Genomic DNA, 21,005 nt, shown 5'->3' with positions numbered 1-21,005 from the left:
CCCATTCTTTTACTATAACTATTGTCGATCAGTAATTGCAACATGGATTATCTTTAAAATCTAAAACTTCATGTCCATGCCAAAAACCGAAATAACACAAGCTTAAATGCAGTCTTGAATGGAAAATTTAAAGTAAATACCGTCTCTTTCAGGAGATTTTTAGTGATAACAAGCGCTCTGAGTTAACACATTGATTTTCTTTTTACACGACAAATTGCGTAATCAGGAGGAAAAGCAAAGCTATTATGTATCTTAGCCTCCAGTAATTACACAGATGTACTTTAATATAAACACACTGCATCAGCTGGTTTTTTATTTGTTCGTTTGTTTTGGACACAGACTGTATTGACAATCACTCATTATTGTGGCAGTTACAACACAATACCAAAATATAATCATTAGAACAACAGACAGAAGTTCTGGCATGAATAATAGTTTTGATTAGCGCCAACACACAGCCATCATCTGTCAGTATTCACTGTGATGTAAACATCAAAACATTTTCTTATTCATCACATTGCTACCAGGTAGAGGGAGTGTAGAAAAACTGCACTGCACAGCTCAGATATTGCACAGTCTCTGAGCACAAGTCTCCACAAAGACATTGAAAACCATCCAACACATCCCACACAGCATAAATCAGCCCATTGTTAGGAACATGGGCTGCATTCATAGGTGGCAGAAAACTCGGAAATAAGTTGAATGTGCGCATTTTGAAAATGCACTGGCATATAAATATTCTTATAGCTCACCTAGTCCACCAGGTCAGGAGGTACTGTACCTTTCACCTCCTTAGTGAGGTGGAACAAAACTAGTGTCTTCCTTCAGACTAAATATTTCTTATCGTTTCACAGAAAACACTACACATTTAAAACGATAAACTGTATAGTTTAATTTGTTGATTGTGCAGTAGGCTGGTGATAGAGAAGTAAAATGTTATCCAGATGTTCACTAGAGTCGGTAATGTCAGTAGCATGTGGCGTTCTCAACTGCACTGCCAATGATTTAGCTACATTACTAAATGCCATCTTTGGTTATGCTGCAGAGATTCGTATATGTGGGGAGCTGTCGCTGTGTCAGCTGCTTCTTGTTTGGGAATCCTTCATCTATTGTGGGAATATTTTCATCTCAAATGCAGCACGAATAAAAACTTTTATCCATTAATTTATCCGATAAATGTTATTTTAAATTTGAAATGAATGGGCAATCTTTCAGAAAACTTTTAGTAAATAATCCCCAAAACTCGTTCTGATTTGATAAATTAAGAGTTTCTGTGGGGCTAAAGAGTCGTCTCTCTCTTGTTGCAGCAGTCTCAGAGGTTCATTACAGAAATAACTGTTCAGGTCTCTGTAATGAACTGCTCAATGGACAGGCTTTTATCTGTTAACAAAGAATCATTGCTTGCATTATTTATTGATAAATATAACGAGTTTATTAAATAATTAATGATGCATAATCCCTATTTTGTCTCTCTATGTTTAAATGCTTTTTCCTTGTTTTTCACTATCCTATAAATTTTGCTTCAACTTGATTTTCCTCACCTTTACCTCTGTGTATTTCTGTCGTTTGATCTCCTCCCTTGTATTTGCAGTCAGATTTTCCCATTTTTGTTGCAGTCTGAAACTGTACAATTGACCTGTGGGATGGCAGAATTTATGGTTTGGACTGTCGTTTCCCAAATTTGGCACATACAGGTAAAGGCTTCAAGTTAATGCTTTCAGACCGAAGGTTTCAGTTAAAATATTAATAGATTTTTTTTTAAATTAAAGATATTTTAAGATTTTCCCTACAAGAGTTGATTCTAAGCGACCGGTCTTTAAATATACGATCGGACTGTAGCAGAATTCAATTATTATGATGTGAATATTACTTATAATAAATAAATACTGATGAAATATTTAAGGTTAAACGTAACGCTTTCGTACCCGTATTACAGGAGAAATCCAGCGCGTCCCACGAAGATGACGTCCTCATCGGGTGACGTGTCAGTTTGTTTACAGCGGTGAGCAGTCGGCTGCAGCTGCTCAGACATGGCTGTTGATATCACGTTACTTTTCAAAGCCAGCGTTAAGACGGTCAAAACCAGGAACAAAGCCATAGGGATTGGCTTCGACTCGACCAAAGATGAAATTTTCAAGAGAAGTAGACCGAAGAGTGGCTTCTCACCGAGGGCGAAAGAAGTGGTGAGTGTTCATCCAGGCTAGCGTTAGCTAACTTTGCTAGCACAGTGGCCAAAGTGCTTTACGTTTAATGGCAGCTTCTAAACTTACTACTACTTTGTAGGAGCAACAGCAGCCAGTGAAATACAGTGCATATACGATGCTTACCACTTCTGTTTCCTTTGGTGTGTTGGCGCTGTTCGTGGTTAGCCGGTGTTCTGTCAACATTTGCAGACTATAACTTTGCTAAATGCAGCATGAACTTAAACTGGATTAGATTTTTTAAAATTTATATTGAATATATGCAAATTATGTTCCAAATTTGTCATAGAATAGATAATATTATGATACGTTGAGATTTGAAATATAAAGGTTGTGATTTTGACTAATACAATAAGTGGCCAGTTAATCGTTTGTTGAAGGCTTTGAGGATCTGTACTGAGAGTAGGGAGCAGGTGAAATAGAGCCTGGAGATGTGCAGGTATGCTTTGAGAGAAGATGAAAGTCAGTAGAAGCAAGACAGAATACATTTGTGTGAATGAGAGGGAGACAGGTGTAACAGTGAAGCTGCAAGGAGCAGAGGTACTGAAGTTTGAGTAGTTTAGATATCTGGGGTCAACCATCCAAAGCAACGGATAATGCATAAGAGGTGTGAAAAAGAGTTTGCAGACAGGGTGAAGAAGGTTGAGGCAATGTCAGGGGTGATTTGTGAGAGAAGGATAGCACCAAGAGGGAAAGGGAAGGTTTGCAAGACTAGACCTTTTATGATGTATGGCTTGGAGGTGGTGGCACTGACAAAAACGACCGGAGGCTGAACTGAAGATGTTAAGATCTTCACTGGGAGTCACCAGGATGGACGAAATTAGAAACAAACGCATCAGAGGGGCAGCTCGGGTTGAGCAGTGTGGAGGCAAAGTTAAATAGGTAAGGATGAGATGGCTTGGGTATATGCACAGTCGGAAGAGAAAATACACTAGGCAAAGGATGCTGAACGTGGAGGTGCCAGGCAGGAGGAAGAGAGGAACACCTAAGAGGAGACTCATGGATGTAGTGAAGGAGCACATGCAGAGGGTTTTTGTGATAAAGGAGGGTGCTAGGGATAGGGTGAAATAGAGGCAAATTATCTGCTATGGTATTTTGTAAAGGCAGCTGAAAGAAGAAGAAGAAGAAGAATATCCCATCGATGTTAATGAAATGCTTTTATGCCCTTATATACTTTGGTAATCTACAACTTTTACAGATACAATATTCACTCATTAAAGTTATCTGGGGATGTCCAGGCTTGCTACATGTGTGCTCAACTGTGTTTTACAATTCCTGGTTATTATTATAATAACTGTATTTGTTGGAGTATGCCGTTATTATAAGTGCATATTATAAGTGCATACGCCACTTCATATAAAACATTCTTGGCACAGATTGATAGGTGTGGGCATCATAGGGAGAGAAATAAGTCAGAAATGTTGTTTCATAGCTGCTGGTGTGCAGTCTCCCAGTCTATATTCTCATATCTGACCAAATTCTCATGAAAACAATCACTCAAGGACAAAAGTGTCACATAAAATATATATATATGTATTTTCCCCAACATGAGGCCTGCAACTGATATTCAGAAAAAATTTTACACGCTTGGATCAGCAGTTGATATGGTTATTTTTTCAGAAACCATATAAATATGAACAGCTACACAACTGAAGAAGTATGTTTTCATTTCTTCCTTTCTTAGTTTTCTGGTAATAGCCAGTTAAAATGACCTTGGTCTCACTGAAAAATGCTAGCTTTTTAATACACTGTCAGTAATGGAATTTAGACTTCATCTCCTCTAATACTGTAATAATATAAATTTATTTGTAGAATTTCACATAAGACTAAATATATTGGGGAAAACAGTTTTGGATCTCATTTTATGAGACATTGTGTTGATTCAGGAAATGTCATGAAAAACATCTTAAATTATCTTTTTCCGCTGAAATACAGACCCATCCTCTATGGTTGACGGTACAAGATCTAGCAGTGTACATGTTGCTTGTACGTCTACTGCTACACTTTGGCCTGACATGAATATCTCAAAAACAAACCTCTTCAAAGGTACCTTGAAGAACCACTTTACGTATCCCAAGGGGAGTCAGGGCTTTAAGTTGTACCTAGAGCTGGGCGATATGAGATTTTTTCATATCACGATATGTTTTTTTCATTTCAGGCGATAACGATATCTATCACGATATAAGCCAAATAACTATATTTGTAAGATTTAAATGTGCCGTTGCTCACAAGTAAAATGTGAAATAATCAGCAGCTTGTTTTTATTTAAATATTTATTTCCCATAATAAGTTCAACAGGGTAGATGTACTTAAGGAACATGAGACTTTTTCAGATAAATAAAGGCAAATATTGCAAACTACACAAAAGGCAGCCGCTAAAGCGTTTAAGTTTCAAAATAGAACAAACGAAACAGACTAAATTGTCAATTCCACTTAGAAACAAAATATTAATTCTAAAAATAAATCTTAGTTTGTTTTACAGAAGAACAGACAAAACTGACTAACTTTTGTCAATATCAAATAAACTGAGAACTAAAAGGAAATTCTCAATCTCTCCTTGTTGTATAGCTTAGCTTTTCAAACAGTTTTAACAGTTACTTTAGTCTGACAAAAGCCGAATGACGAATTAGCGCTTCCAGTCAGAGACTGTCCACGTCCACGCGTACACGGGTATTTTTGAAAACGGAGATTTTCCGTTTCCGTTTTAAAAAATAATCCCGTCCACACATAAAGGCAGAAATGAAGGAAAACGCTGCTATGAACATGCCAAAGCAGCAGGTGGCGCTAGATTCCTAACCGTGCAGAAATGTTGGCCAATCAGAAGTCTAGAAGCCTCGGTGGGTAAAAGTAAACAAAGCTGCGGCATAGAAGCAGAACCGAGTCGTATGTGTGGAGGGACAGTAACTGTGTGTATATGTAAGCATTTAAACACTGCAGAGAGTACAATTAACAGTAACAGTATTGTAGAAATTCATTTCACCGAAACAATAATGTGGCGCAGTGTGACGCATGCACCAGTTTATTGTATTTCCAGACTTGCTTTTGGCACAATTTACAGTGCACGCTACTCTGTTTTTTGTCAGACTTGAAATAGCCGAAATACCTTCACACTATGGAACTTCTATGGCTCTTCCGTTCGACAATCTCTCCGGCATTGGAACCATCATCTGTTTTCTCTTCGGTCACGCTCGGTTGATTTTTCTAGTCGGCACACTCATTTCCTCCATTACCCGCTGGCTGCTTCCCAAACAAACACACGTGCGGCTTGGCACTTGTGCTGTACGTAACAAGTCACGCGACGTGACGCTGCGGCTGTGATTGGTTCGGCTCTGCGCTACTTAGTTTGGATTGGCTGTTCTTTTCTTTTTTTTTTTTTAAGAGGACAAGAGCGGCGAGGTCTATCGCGATAGCTTAATTTCTCTATCGAGTAAAAGTTATATCGCGATACATATCGTTATCGTTCTATCGCCCAGCTCTAGTTGTACCCGATGTCTTCAGCCATCAGCCCGAGGCAAACATGAGCCCATTTGCTGCAGCTCTGCACAACCAGGTTTTTGTTATGTTATGTTACATTGATATTAGAAATGGTGGTTTAATAAAGGCACTGCTGCTTATTCAAGAGAAACCCAAACCTATCCTGTGGTGGCTGCACCCTGCTCTCCTCCCCCCCTACTGCTGTCTCCTTCGCATTGCAGATATCATCTCCGACCATCTCAGTGAAGCCGTTTTTGCCGAAATTGAAAATGTGAGCTTGGAATGTCCTGACTGCTTACAGTTATGTCGCGGTTTTCACCCACGTCTCCCCGGCTCAGCTATCCTTTTCTGTCTCTATTCGGCATCACATAGGCAGTCATTTTTATGCAGGTCGCCTCTTCCCATGTATGATTCCATAAACATGCTGCAATAACATTTTCTTTCGGCTCTCAAACAATTTCTGGGGAAAGCTGATCCTCCCAAGAGCCAGTGATTAAAGGTGGAAGATCAAAACAGAGAAAATATTAAATTAGGTCCCCAGTAACAATGTTGACGGCCGGCACCTAATGCACAACAGATGTGGGTGCCCTTCAAGACATGCATAACTCTCCCGCTAACTCTCCCTCCTAAATTCCCATTGAAGCTTCGCAAAAATAGAAAGAAAACATCAAAGTTGACAAATACACAGTGGACCTCTGAGACTTTTTTCTTTTTCCACTCAAAAGTCAACACAATGAGAAAGGAAATGTAGCTACTTTCAAGTCGATTCAAGAAGGGTTTGATTGACTAATAAGAGGGCCAGTGTTTGCAGGGTGGGGTTTGGTAAGGGGAATCTTTTACCTCATAGGGGTTGGTTTTGGGCGCTGTGATCTCCGTTTCACCGCTCACCTCGTTGCTCTCCGCAGCATGCTACCCTTCTCGAGTTTAAATGGGGAAGGTCACTCTAAAATTGTCAAATTGGGTGTAGAAAATAGCGCTTGGCTCCCCACTCTGCGTTCAGTATTGGTATTCCAAAATTGGCTCCTTCTCACACTGTTTTCTTTGAAACACTGAAAAGTGGGCCAGCTCTTAAAATGATGTTGTGTTGTTAGAGGGGCTCTTCGCTGTGAAAACTTTACAGTGAAATGGTATGCTCTAGTATTTTCGTAACATTTAGTCTGAATTTTTCGACGATGGTTAAGTTTCCAACTCCAGTGTGTTTTCTTTTTTTTTAAACAATTGAAATTTCATTTTATGTTTGAGATGTTATAAACTAAATCAAGCTAAACCATTGTGAAAGTGAAGTTAAAATTATCACCTTGTATCACACCGGGACGTTAAAGAGGATCAGTGAACTTGCAAAGGTCAGAGTCGCAGATCAAAGTTGAAATAATCGTTAGAGATGTGTTTAAGAGCCTGTGGGTGTTTTGCTTCAGATGAAACTGGAATGAATTTGCACATTTCTTCTTGTGCTTAACGGATCACATATAGATGGTGTACAGCCACAGCAGCAGATGTTACATGACATTTATGAGTTGTTTAGGGAATGTGGTGCACAAGTATGCCCCCCCCCCCCCCCCCCCCCCCCCACAGTCTTTGTAGAAGTAAAAGTAATTGGCAGTCAAAGAAAGGTAAAACATTTATCATAGGGATGTTAAAAAGCCCAAAAGCCAGATCAGTGAAAAATAAAAGAATTGATATTGTACATAATATGTACTAAAGCAATGGTAGCGCCTTATTTAGCCACATTTTGCAAGTTTGCAGTCAGTAATTTTATATTATGCTTCTGCTCATCACGTTACCAAAGTACAACACAAAAGGTAAAACGCGGTCTCATATAGCTGCCTAAGCCAAGTCTATGCTGAGCGATTTGCAGGGATCACGCTCAGATGAACAGTGCTGCTAAATGGTCTCTTTTACCAGTTGGCCTAATCTCTGCACTGTTTTCCCATGAAAGCCAGGCAAATTGAATTTTGAGGCATCTGCTGTCAGCCCTGAGCAGGATCGTGATCTTTGTTTTACTGCACGCAACAAAAGGTTTGGAAGGACTCATGAAAATGAAACTAACGAGCAAAAAGTGGTTAAAAGCAGTTTTACAGATGCATGACAAGCTCTAAGTCATGAGGCAGTCATTGCTTTTCTGTAGACACGATTGTTAGAGATGAACAAGCAGCAGCTGTGGATACTTTAAATACTGTCTTACGGCATTATCATTAGGCAAATGTTGCGATTTCCCAATACTAATGACAGCAGACTGCATTCACCACTCTTAACACTAAAATCCGAGCCATGAAACTCCAACAGATGTGTACTTATCTGTTTAAGCAAATGACAACTATAAAGAATACAATTGGGCCTTTTGTTACAGGATAAAATGTGGAAATAAGTCATGGGGTATTCATTATTTGTTGTCATTTCACATTGATACTGAATGCACAAAATAAAACTAAAGCAGATGATACTGTTTCAGTTTTGTTTTTAAAGCAAAGGTCAAAAGACGAGTTTGTTTACTGTCTTAGAGGTAAAGACTCAAGTAGGTTTGAGTTTTCCAGTACTGTGAGAATCTGACTCGAATCAAACGTCTAGATTTTCCATGCACTCCGCAAATTACTTTGCTTTATTAAATCACTGAAGTGTTTTCTGTCTTTATAGATTATGTCTTTTTCTTGCTCGTGTTTTTGAAACTAAAGTTTAACTCAAGTGGTTTTGTTTTTGGTTCTTTTTTGGAAGTGAATTATATCAATTCAGTGATGTATAATACACTGAAGGAAAGTTGCAGTGTCACTTACTCTGAAATTGCATTTCTGGTACTTTTTAGGTGTTTTCAGTGCTACTGTATGCAGGGGAAAAAACGTATTTATTATAATGACCATGACAACTGATACCAGGTTGGCAGGAGATGCTCATTAAGTACATCTAAGTTATAGAGCTAGTGATTTTGCTGATTTATTACCTTTTGTTGTCAGGATTTCAGCATGTATATCCTGCTGTCCTAAGCAGGGGTGAGCTTTCTTTTATTTACTTGTTTCACCAGGGGATGCCAATGTGGACAGTACGTTTCTTACTCTTCTATGACCCACTGTGTGCAGTACTGTTTGCATTATATTGTATATGAATATTGAACATTAATAAAGTGTAATATAAGATTTCCTCCTGGGCTGAAACAAACACGTGGACTTGCAAACCATAATTCCAGTTCGCTGTGATAATATTTTGGCAGTTCTGAAAAACAGACACAGGTTTGCGTCAGTCCAACCAAGGCAACTTGACCGGACTTAAGTAAACAAAAGAGAGATGGTCTTACAATTCAAAAACATGCTGAAATAATCACAAAACGTGATTAAGTATGCTCTCTAAGGAATATCAGTAAATACAAATACTTACACAACAATATTTTGAATCTAATGGTAGATACTGTATGTATCTATTATATTATGTGGTGTCCTTTTTTAAAAACAGTTCTGTTTATCTCACATGCTTAACGTCACCTTCTCTTCAGCTGCCAGCTTTGCCTTTTGTTTATTAATTAATTTTTTGTCCCGTGTTGAGCATTTGTGTTTTAGTGAAACGTTACAGCCCCGCCCTTCACATCTGTTTCATATGAAATTGATTATTAAGATATGATGGCTTTGAATGCATGCTTGAAATCGGTTTAGGCAGGCTGTAAACCTTCCTCAATAGTTTTGCCACTGACTCAGTCCGTCTCACTAAGCTCCAGCAGCAGGACCGTTACAAGTTGTGATTGAACAGAGATGATTGCTGAATGCTTTCCATCTGTCTTGAAGGGGAGAAATGTGACACAGTTGTAAAATACAATAGCGGTAATGTGGTCATTTCAGCTTTGTACTCTTTACCGCAGACTATACATTGGCTGATATTCCTCAGTATTTGAAAATCTCTAATATATGATTCAGACTCTCCGTCACTTTTCAAATCCATCCTTGATCTGACCTGTGTGACAGTAGATGAAGAAGCACCGAGACTGCATGCAAGCGCTGCTTTCCACATCTTTGTATCGAAGTGAATTGGCCGGTTAAACTCGTGACAGATTAATACAACTTTAGCACATATTAAAAGGGTCGAGGACCCAGTTGGTAAATATTCTTAAAAGCTTTCTTTGATTACTCCTTGTTTGTTTATAGAGCTGGCTAAAGCTTCCTAACTGTGAATAGACATGAGAAGACAAAACTCAGCCCATTAGAGAGTCAGACATAAACATGATAATAGAGTCAACATGTGGCTCAGCGTTCTCCTCTGAAGCATCCTCTCTGCATCAGGGCCACATTCCTAAACACAACATAACGTGGCGTCAGTATGGATAGCCCACAGTCAGGACACACAGGGACTTGAACCAAAGCAGGGCAGTCATCATCAAATTCTGTCAGTTACCTGGATTAAACAAAACAAAGAGCTATCCAGGCTCTTTAGAAAATCTGCTAGCTAAGCCTTTTCTCTTTTCTTCCTCATAATAATCCCCCCTGATGGTTTGTTTGGGCTCAGTCAGAGCTGGAGGGAACCAAGGGGAAGGAGAAAGTGGGGAGGTAAAGTGGGGGTCTTTGATGATGACGAGATTAGATATAGCCCGGCAGACTGTCTCCTCTTGCCTTCCCTGCGAGCTCTGCCTCACACACACCTGCGGCAGCTACACGTTACACTCACACACACGTTCACGCGTACCTATGCATACACATATGTGGTGAGCCGCATGCACAAGGCCACCCCCTTCCTCATTGTTCAGGAATTACTTGCTCTTTAAGGTCTTACGTTACAAGAGCAATTGATCCCTCTGACCCCCTGCAAACCCTTGAGGTTGTGCTGGGAATCCAAGCTCCAATGTATACACACAGGAGGCAGCTCAACCCCCAGAGCAGCAGTCTTTGACACTCCCCAGCACCCCCACAACACACAACACACACACACACACACACACACACACACACACACACACACACACACACACACACACAGACCTTCCACTGTGTTCCAGTGCTTTGGGCTTAGCACTGCCTGCTGGTGAAAAAGGTGTAGTACCACGAGTAGAGGTTTGTAGTCAGATAAACTTTGTACAAAGCTGAAACCGAGTGTTAATTGCAAGCAGGAAACAGTTTATAGTAAAGACAAGCCAAATCGTTCTTGGTGTGGAGGAGTTTATATTTTCTAATTTCAAGTCTAGATTACATAAATATCTCTGTGTTTCATTTAGGAACTTAGACATAACATTTCACTTTATTTGTTCCTCACAAAATCATACCAAAAGACTCTAAACCACAACGAACGAGTTGAAATGTTACAGCAACAACACAAAGCAACTTTTAATTAAAAAAACAAAAACCAAACAGTCCAATTTTTGCTGTAAGATGTTGTTTCCAAGCTTGTTTGCAGTTCAAAGCTATAAAAAACTTATAAAGGTTGTTACAATGATAACCAGTCTTATTCACTGACATGCTAGATTTTAATTATATGAAGGATTCTTTGCATGTGTTTGATTAACTTCAAAGAGCAGTCCGTGACTCTACGTACTACTTCATGTCATTAATATAATTCATCTAAATGGTTGCAATAAGACTGTGTTGCAAAGATGGCTGTGTCCAATTAATACCCTCCAAACAGCAAGCTGGAAGGATTGCTCATGAACCTCTACAGTGTGGGAATGTTTCAGAAACACGGTCAACAGTGTGGTGCATTGCAAATGGCTTATTATGCCAGTGCAGCTATTAACAAGACATCATCCTGTCCTCACTTAAGCATTATATACTACAACTGTCAAGGTACTGAGTGTATTCTGTTTGTAGTAGTTGCCTAAAAAGGGATTTTTACCTTTTTCCTCTCCATGCATCGTCTTAACATTGTCGTGGGCCATTTTATATTGTATTTTTTGTATTTGTTTTAACAGTGGTCATATTAACTGCGTTAGCTCCAGAGATGAGGTGAATTCAGAATGTGTTAAGGATTTTAAGTCAAGTGAAAGCACTGATTTGTCAGTTAAGGGAAGCGCCGACTGTTACATATGCAGATTAATATAACAGTGTCACAGGAGTCCTTTTGAAGTTGTGCTTCAATATTATTCTGATCAGGCATCTGAAAAAAGGTCTGTTATTATTGTGATAACTGACAAACACCTGTGTTTTAATCATAGGTCTTTTGTTTGGTAGTCAAGATACTGTCAAATTTACCGAACAAGAGTGGTTGTAATAATATTAAAAACATTTTTAGATGTCATATTTAGACATTATAATCATGTCAAATGAAGAATATATTAAAATAATATACATTTATGATGTAACATTAAAGTTTGATTACAGATATAATACTGAATGAGTTGCATCATAAAATGTCACATGACACGATGATGCTCACCCAAACATTATTGCCGTCTGCTCCCATGCGATATTTTCTAGACTTTAAGTGTGTACAGTCATAATTATGGTTGGTCAGTGATTGATTGAGAATGCTGCAACAGTAAAACTAGAGATTTACTAGAGCCAATTTCAAACAGGCATGTTTTGAATAGGCTCTAAACTAGTAACTAATGCTGATCTGAATGACTTTAAACTATAAGTACGGTTCTGTTCTCCCTGAACCCTCCAAGCTCAACTGCACTGAACATCAATTAACTCCTGACCTCACAAATAATTGTATTATTAGCGGGGGTCAGCCTGCCTTGTCCTTGCCTGCGTTAGCATGCCCCCCACAGCAGTGTCGTACGTCACCCTCTAAACCAGAGAAGGACTTCTGGGTTTCTAACAAATTGCTCGGCTCTGTTTATCACAACACCTTCTTTATGCCCTGACAAACAAGTCATTTTTCAAACGTCAGCTCAAATAAAACACCGCTTTAAGTCACTGTGACGCTAGGAATGAATGTTTAGAGACATTATTAGACGACTGGTGCCAGGTTACTCTTTACAGCCAAAGCAATTTGATAATTGAGGCTGTTAGCGTGAAAAAGTGAAGGCTGAAGACAGCGTCGTTATGCTATCAAAATAATCCCCCACGCTCTGTGCTCGCTGTCACAGTCAAACTCATTGTGTCATTTTTCAGTCCTGCGCCTGTCTCAGTTCTGTCTTCTTGTGGATCCAACAGAGCCTGCTGTGTGTGCTTTCACACCCTCTTGTAGCCTGCCAGCAGAAGTCTGTGGACAGGGAAGCAATTTGGTCTTTTTTAATATTTGACTGAATTACACGAGCAAATATTGGATTGAACCAAGTTTCCTCTGGTTTCCCTTTGCACACACACACACTCCTGGACTTTCTCTCTGTGATAAATAGCAACAGATCATAAATTTAAAGCTTATTGGAAATGGCTCTGTCAGTGCTCTGTATGCTCTGTAAGCCCTTGGTTTTATTTATGAGAGCTGTTTGACGGGCAAATTGCTGGTTTGATTTTTGTATGTCCTGGAGTTGATGAATTGTCATAAGTAAATATTGAGAATTCACAGAGATAGAAGGACACTGGTTTCCTGTCACTTCCAATAAATGTAAAATTATGCATTTACTCTGGCTCTGTTGGAATGTAAGGCAAGGCAAGGCAAGGCAAGTTTATTTGTATAGCACAATTCAACAACAAGGTGATTCAAAGTGCTTTACAGAGACATTAGAAACAAGAACAAATAAAAAGCATGATTTAAAATTGATTAAAACAAGCAAATAACCTAACTAACTAATTAACAAACAAACAAACAAACAAACAAAACAGTATATAAAATCAAAACAGATAAAATCAGAACAGTAGATAAAATCAGTAGTTAAATGTAAGTTTTGAAATTTAAGCTTAAAGTGTGGATTTGGTGCTTTATTCAAATGCAGCTGAGAACAGGTGAGTCTTCAACCTGGATTTAAATAAACTGAGTGTTTCAGCTGATCTGAGGCTTTCTGGGAGTTTGTTCCAGATATAAGGAGCATAAAAGCTGAATGCAGCTTCTCCGTGTCTGGTTCTGACTCTGGGAACTGATAAAAGACCGGATCCAGATGACCTGAGGGATCTGGATGGTTCATACTGGGTCAGGAGGTCATTGATGTATTTTGGTCCTAAACCATTCAGAGCTTTATAGACCAGCATCAGAACTTTAAAGTCTATCCTCTGACGGACAGGCAGCCAGTGTAAGAACCTCAGAGCTGGACTGATGTGGTCCACTTTTTTGGTCTTAGTGAGGACTCGAGCAGCAGAGTTCTGAATGAGCTGTAGTTGTCTGACTGATTTTTTAGGTAGACCTGTAAAGATGCTGTTACAGTAATCAAGCCTACTAAAGATGAATGCATGGACTAGTTTTTCCAGGTCCTGTTGAGACATCAGATCTTTTATCCTTGATATATTCTTGAGGTGATAGTAAGCTGACTTTGTTATTGTCTTAATGTGTTTTTCTAAGTTTAGGTCTGCATCCATCACTACACCCAAATTTCTCGCCTGGTTTGTGGTTTTTAGATGTATAGATTGAAGTTCTCTGGTGACCTGTAATCGTTTTTCTTTGGCGCCAAAGACTATTACCTCAGTTTTGTTTTTGTTTAGCTGGAGAAAATTGTGGCACAACCAGTCATTGATTTCCTCAATGCATTTACCAAGAGCCTGTACAGGGCCTCGGTCTCCTGGTGACATTGTGATATATATTTGTGTGTCATCTGCATAGCTGTGATAGTTTTTGTTGTTGGGAGAAAATAGTTTCCTCATACATGTCTGGAAAAAAAAACAATGTTGACCAAAATTAACATATTTGAAGGTGCAACTGCGTATTTAAAGACTTGTTGACATGATGGTGATGGGGTCGAGTAATGCTACTTCTCACTTTATCTTGGCAGATCACGAACATCACCAAGCTCAAAGACTTTCTGCTACAGCACAGAAAAGATTATGTGAGCGCCGGAAGGTAAGCTTCTCCAAACAGTCACAGTAATCCACCACAATCAACAACAGCAACGGCAAAACCCTTCAAGGCTGCAGGGAAAGCTGATGAGGGCACAAACGCTTTAATTCTGACAAAATTCAGAGAAGGTCAGGAGTCAGGGTTATTTTCAGCGTGCGTGAGTGTCTGTGCGTGAGCTACAGGGGCTGCCTTCTGGCACAAGGTCAGCAGCGAGTCGGGTGGTCTGTAGAGGCAGACTCCAGTCTAATTGTCTGGAATAATTGAGCTGCAACCAAGTGTAGAGCAAATCACACCCAGGGACTAATCCAGGCCTTCCTCTCTCCAAGGCCCCTCTGCGTTGTGTGTGTGTGTGTGCGTGTGTGTGTGTGCGTGTGTGTGTGCGCGTGCGTGAGTAGCCACTGTTGGGAACGAGTTGTTGATGAAACCTCAAAAGAAAACATTAACTAAGCATTAGACATGTCAGTGGGTTGAGTGTGGTAGTATTTAGTGATGGGACTGTCCACTGATATGTTTGCAGGTCTTGTATACATTCAGCTTTTCCCATAGCTGTTACTATCTTCCAGATTTCCTGTTAACCTCTTAGTCCTCAGAGTAATTGTGACCTATAGTTGATAACTGATTTATTTACACTGATGTTATAACATGATGTAATGGTAATGAAACTAAAGTCCTTCAATGGATGGCTTGTTCAGCTTCAAATCTTGTAATTATTATCAATTATTTGTTGTCAAGTGACATCTCTATTTCCTGGACAGCCACCCACAAACTAATAATACAAAGGGAAAAGACTCAAATGTGGATTGTCATATTTACTTTTTAAAGTTTAAAACACCTAGCTAAAGCAAAATACAGACTTTAGCTTGCTTACTGCCTTGCTTCCTTAGGTTTCCCCCCGCAAAGTATGCATTGCATGATGGGATGCTTAACATGATGCTCACTTAGGACAAATTTGGAGTACACTGTTTAAAGCTGCGCGTGGAAATGAGGGAAGGAGTATTTGGACAAGTGCTTTCTCAACTTGAAACTATTCACATTACGGCATGTCTGTCGGTGTAAAACTAAATATGATGTTTGTAAAAGTCTTCAAGCTCACTCTCATTGCTCTGGTGTGTGTTTTACAGTCTCATTTCATCAGACCTTTCCCGCATGACAGACAATGACCGTGACCAGATCGACCAGGATGCTCAGATCTTTATGAGAACCTGCTCTGAAGCCATCAAGCAGCTACGCAATGAAGGTGTGTCTTTTATTTCTGTGCAGCAAATCAACTTAAATGGAAATTTAAACATAACATATCTGGAAATGCTAATATGGTCTTGTTCATACTGCATGCTTTCCAAGTCAGGAAGTCTTGACTGTAAATATATTATTGTTGTCATCTCAGCTGAAAAACAGGTGATATCAGCTCAGATAAAGGAGCACAGGGGAGCGGTGCTAGACCTCATTGAAACATACCTAAAAGGTGAGTTTGTAGCTAATTACTGAACTTCTAGTGAGTCCTCTGTTACCTGTTTTAATACTTCATAATTCTTTCATAATGCATCTGACACAATTTGATCATACCTTGCATCTTTGGTTTTAAGGTGTATGCAAGCTGTACTCTGAGCAGAGAGCAATTAGAGTCAAGAGAATGGTGGACAAGAAGAGGCTGTGAGTATTTGCATTCCTCACTGACCTGTTGTCACTCATCATTTTTAAACTGCTTGTGATTCATGTAATATTGTGTTCTGTGGTCACAGATCAAGACTGGTACCAGAGCATCACGGTCCAGTGGAGAAAAAAGTGGAAGTGGAGCCCACAGAGGAGGACACCGTTAAGGAGGGAAGTTCTGGTAAGTCAACATGCAAAGCCTGTCACGACAAGCCCTACTGCATTTTATTAGAACTTACCTGACTCCAAATTATGCTTTCTTCTTCTACTTTTTTGTGATCTCATATATTTCAGCTTTTTTTAAAACATATATAATATATATAATGTCATGGTGTCTTATCACAGTGTCATTGCACATGATGATGATGATGATGATGATGATGATGATTCTTTGTGATCTCAGTTAAGATTGAAAGTTAAGTATGAGTATTATTCATATCATCATCCATAGCCAACATTGGCAGACAGGAAGCAATAAGTAGCACTATTTGGATCAGTTAACTGTATTAAATGTTATAATTAGGGATGGGTATCGTTTAGGTTTTATCCGATACCGGTGTCAAACCAGTACTTTCGAAACAGTGCCGGTGCTTAAACGGTGCTCAAACCGGTGCTTAAAGAATGGAGAACACACACTTTGTCCAAAAACCTCTCATGTTCAGCTGTTTTTTTTGTAGAAAGATAACAATGTTAGCCTTTTCTGCAGCTATAGGGCATATATGGTATCACTCTTGGCTGGAAGCAGTGCTTAAACAATGGAAAAAACACAAACTTTAAACCTCTCATGTTTAGCTGTTTTCCACTTTTTCTTTGGTCGTTTTAGCCTTTTTGGCCAGGGTGAAGGGAGTATCTGCCATCAAACAAGAAGACAACTGCATGTAACTACGACGGTGTTTGCTAGTTCACCTTACATGCATTAATGTAATAACGTGGTTAGCCTACTCAACGTAAATTACACACGGACAACATTAAGCTACTCACGCAGAGAAGAACGGCTGCTGCTGCCATCATCATCCGTCATCATTTCTGCTACACTGGCAGGGCTAGGGGCCAGGACTCTCCTCTTCGGGTTTTTGGGAGATGTTGCTAACTCTGTGCATTTCTCGGCTTTTAAAAAAATCGCTATGCGTCGCCAGGTTGGTCGTCAGATTCCAGGTGTTACCTCCTTTGCACAGTATCACCTTAAAGCACTTGTTGCAGGCTGCTGAGTTTGCATCTTTTGCTGTGAAGTACAGCCAGACTTTTGACGGCTTCGCCTTGGGCATTTTTAATCTGTAGCTCGAAAAGAACGTACGTACCTGGGCCCGCCTACTATCCTTGCAAAGGTAAAATGATTGGCTAGAATCCAAAGTGTATGACATCTCAGGGAAAGAAAAAAAAAGCACCGAAATGTGCGCTGCTTTTCGGTCTGGTTACTACTGTTTATGTCAGAACCGGTGCCATAATGGCATCGGATACCGGTACCTATCCCTAGTTATAATTACAGTAGTCAAAAAGGACATTTATTATTATAATCTTGTCAACTTGATTTGTATTTGAAAGTGAAAACTGCTTTAAGAGACTGCTTCCTGAAGGCAGTTGAACCAATTTCAAAGCTCATCTGGACTCACAACACACTCACTCTAAAAAATAAGTTACTGAATGCTGGAATAGCTTACCAAAGGCAATAAAGGAGTATGGACTAAATAATAAACTAACTGAAGATATTCCATTTAAAAAACTCCATCATAATAACTGCTCAAGGTTATATTTTCAGAGAGGTTTCTTATTGTAACACGTCTAAAGTTGTCTTTAAAAGTCTTTTGTCTTTCGCCCTTTAGAGAAGACTGCATCATCAGAGGTCCAGGACAACCCTGTAAACCTGTGGGAGGAGAGCCGAGTGGAAGATGAGCTCTCCCCAGAGGAAATTCAGATGGTGTGACACCTTAGAAAATATTTATGTATACAGAATAATGAATGAATAGATCTGCATGTTTCAAACGTTAATGTTGTACTTTGACAGCGTGTCGGTGCACAGGGACAACTCGTTGTTGATTTTTGCCAGAGGTTTGAAGGGTTAAAGATTTAGAGCAGCAAATGTCAGACTAATTTGGATTGTTATTTGTCATCACAAAAGCAGCTTACAGGGATTTCCTGATAAGGCAAATAAAAGTGGAAATATATTTACACTAAATTAGCATTTGACATCTGCATTATACATATTTATTCAGTACTGTGTTTATGTCTAGTTTGAGCAGGAAAACCAGAGGTTGATCAGTGAGATGAACAGCCTGGTGGATGAAGTGAGGTGAGTCTCCATCTGTGTATGTTCCCTTCTGTTTTTGATAAGTCTGTTTTAAACAGCATGGCTGAAATGTTAGATGTTGATCAAGACAGGATTAAAATTACCCAAAGATTTGAGTGTTTGCAGATTAGTCCTCTGGTGGCTAATAAAACTAAATGAAATGGATCTGAAACACTTGTGATAAAAATCACTAAACACTAAATGTTCCCCTAACATCATCTGGAAGGGCTTATATATGCTAGCCACATTATTTTCATTGGATGCTTCATGCCAGTGTTTGTACCCACCAGGCAAATCGAAGGGAAGGTGGTAGAGATCTCACGACTTCAAGAAATCTTTGCTGAGAAAGTCCTGCAACAAGTGAGCTGGGTTCCTTCGGTTTCACACAGGCACTCTGTTAAGTGCACGGTGCATTGTTGTACACAGACTTATTGTCCATCTTATTCTCCATGACAGGAAGCAGAAATAGACAACATTCATCAGCTCGTCGTTGGTGCTACAGAGAACGTCAAAGAAGGCAATGAGGATATACGAGAGGTACCTTTTACTGCACTGGGGGAAAAACACACCTCTGCATCACATATATTGGCTGTACATTCTCCGGTCACTTTATTAGATACACCTGGGTGTTAGACCCCCTTTTACCTTCAGAACTGCTTTAATTTCAACAGATTCAACAAGGTGCTAAAAAAAACCTCTAAGATTTTGTTTCATGTTCACATGATAGCGTCACACACATGCGGCACATTTATCAGCTCCACATCCATGATGTGATGCTCCTGTTTCACATCCTAAAAGTGCTCTGTTGGTGACTGTGGAGGTCACCAGATCCTGTTTTCATATTTGAGAAATCAGTTTGAGAGGATTTGGAAGCAGCCATCAGAACATAGGTACTCTGTGGACTGTGATGCTCTTTTGCATACCTTGGTTGTAACAAGTGGTCATTTGTGTTGTTATTGCCTTCTTTTTGGCTCACAGCAGTCTGGCCATTCTCTTTGGACCTCTGGCATGAACAAGGCATTTTGGCCTAGAGAACTGCCATTCACTGGACAGTGATATCAACAACCGTGCCACGTTCAAAGTCACTTAAATCACTTTTTTCCCCCATTCTGATGCTCAGCTTGAACTTCAGCAGGTCTTCTGCATGTCTAAATGCATTAAGCTGCGGCAATGTGATTGGCTAATTCGGTATTTATATTGACAACCAGTTGAACAGGTGTACCGGTGAGTATATATGTGACTTATATTTCCACTCAGTAAAATGTCATTGTGTTTACTTCTTTTTAAGGCTATCAAAAACAACGCTGGATTTAGGGTATGGATCCTCTTTTTCCTCGTTATGTGCTCTTTTTCTCTTCTCTTCCTGGACTGGTATGACAGTTAACACGACTGCCCAAATGGACTCTGGACAACAAGAAACTGCCTGAAGCTGATACACAATGCCAATCTCAGAAGTGATTGTACAACTAACTGAGAAGTGAAGTGATGGCAACAGCGAGACTGAACGTGAGATTATGTCCTCAAGTTTAAATGGCACTTAATTCTTCCCTGATTCTATCTAGGGTAGCTTTAATATAAAAATGCACTTGTATTTTAACATCTTGCCTTTCTCAGCCATGAGTAACAATGGTTTGACTGGATTTCGATCCCTGTGAATCTCTTCCGAAACTGTTTTATGCACTAGAGCGTATTTGCATCTTGACATCACAGTCCCATGTATTCAAAAAGATTTGTTCTTTATGTAAAATAAATTACTCTAAATGCTCAAAATGGTTTGCAGATTGGAGCCGAATAAACTGTACTGGCACATCAGATACACTCAAGTAAAAGCAAATGATTCTCAACTAATTTATAGCAAATTTAACGTGTACCTTCTCTCATTAATTCATGATGATATTTCATGATATAAAACAATTTTTATAATTCGTATCTATGTGGGTTTGCAGATAACATCAAAGGCAGCTGAAGCCGCTGCCTGCCTTGGTTTGTGTCAGCTAAGGAGAAAGTAGCTGTTGACTTCTGATGTTTCTGTTAATCTGTTTATAATGATTAACTCAGATTCCAGTGACAGCATTAAAGTGCTTTGAACATTTTTTTCCTTTGATGTCAGCTCAAGAGCAACTGGAACTTTTAACTGTGTTTATTTTCTGTGCCGAGGGAGTTTTCAGCAGCTCTGACATGACTTGCTCTCAAAGTAATGAATAAAAATCTTCTTTTGCATAAATGGATTGCACATAGACGTCGGTGTGAAATGTGGGCACTTTATTTGAGTTTTTCATTTGACATTTTTTTTATGTAGCAAATGCACTTCAATGGCAATCATTACATTGTTTGAAAAAGGTACATAATTTGTGGCAAGTTAAGTTAAATGACAAATACAGAAAGGAAACAACAGGACAAGCAACTACTGTCAGATTGTTCCACTACATCAGCCTAACTCTAGTATCTGTGGTGGCTGCTTATAGCCATATATGGCGACATTAATCAATGCGAAGCATTGCACAATACAGTGTCTTCACTAGCAATGCAAAAAACATTCAGTACAGTAGCTTAAAAGTTAT

General features: G+C 39.4%; 1 protein-coding gene across 1 annotated transcript; it reads left to right on the top strand.

Moving 5' to 3' along the window:
* The first annotated feature begins 1,994 nt into the window (after window positions 1-1,994).
* stx18 (syntaxin 18) lies at window positions 1,995-20,672 on the top strand. The gene is made up of 11 exons (XM_085353927.1): window positions 1,995-2,183; window positions 14,446-14,513; window positions 15,632-15,747; window positions 15,895-15,972; window positions 16,094-16,160; window positions 16,250-16,341; window positions 17,981-18,075; window positions 18,389-18,447; window positions 18,735-18,804; window positions 18,901-18,981; window positions 19,733-20,672. The coding sequence occupies exons 1-11, from the start codon at window positions 2,031-2,033 to the stop codon at window positions 19,826-19,828; spliced, it is 975 nt and encodes a 324-aa protein (XP_085210053.1). The 5' UTR covers window positions 1,995-2,030; the 3' UTR covers window positions 19,829-20,672.
* Window positions 20,673-21,005: the final 333 nt, after the last annotated feature.

The sequence above is a fragment of the Diplotaxodon limnothrissa genome, linkage group LG5, assembly GCF_057381915.1.
Source record: "Diplotaxodon limnothrissa isolate DT_005_m linkage group LG5, D_limnothrissa_male_GT1.1, whole genome shotgun sequence".
In the NCBI taxonomy this organism is placed as follows: domain Eukaryota; kingdom Metazoa; phylum Chordata; class Actinopteri; order Cichliformes; family Cichlidae; genus Diplotaxodon; species Diplotaxodon limnothrissa.
Note: the sequence above shows the minus strand (reverse complement) of the source record. Positions and strands in the feature narration are given on the sequence as shown.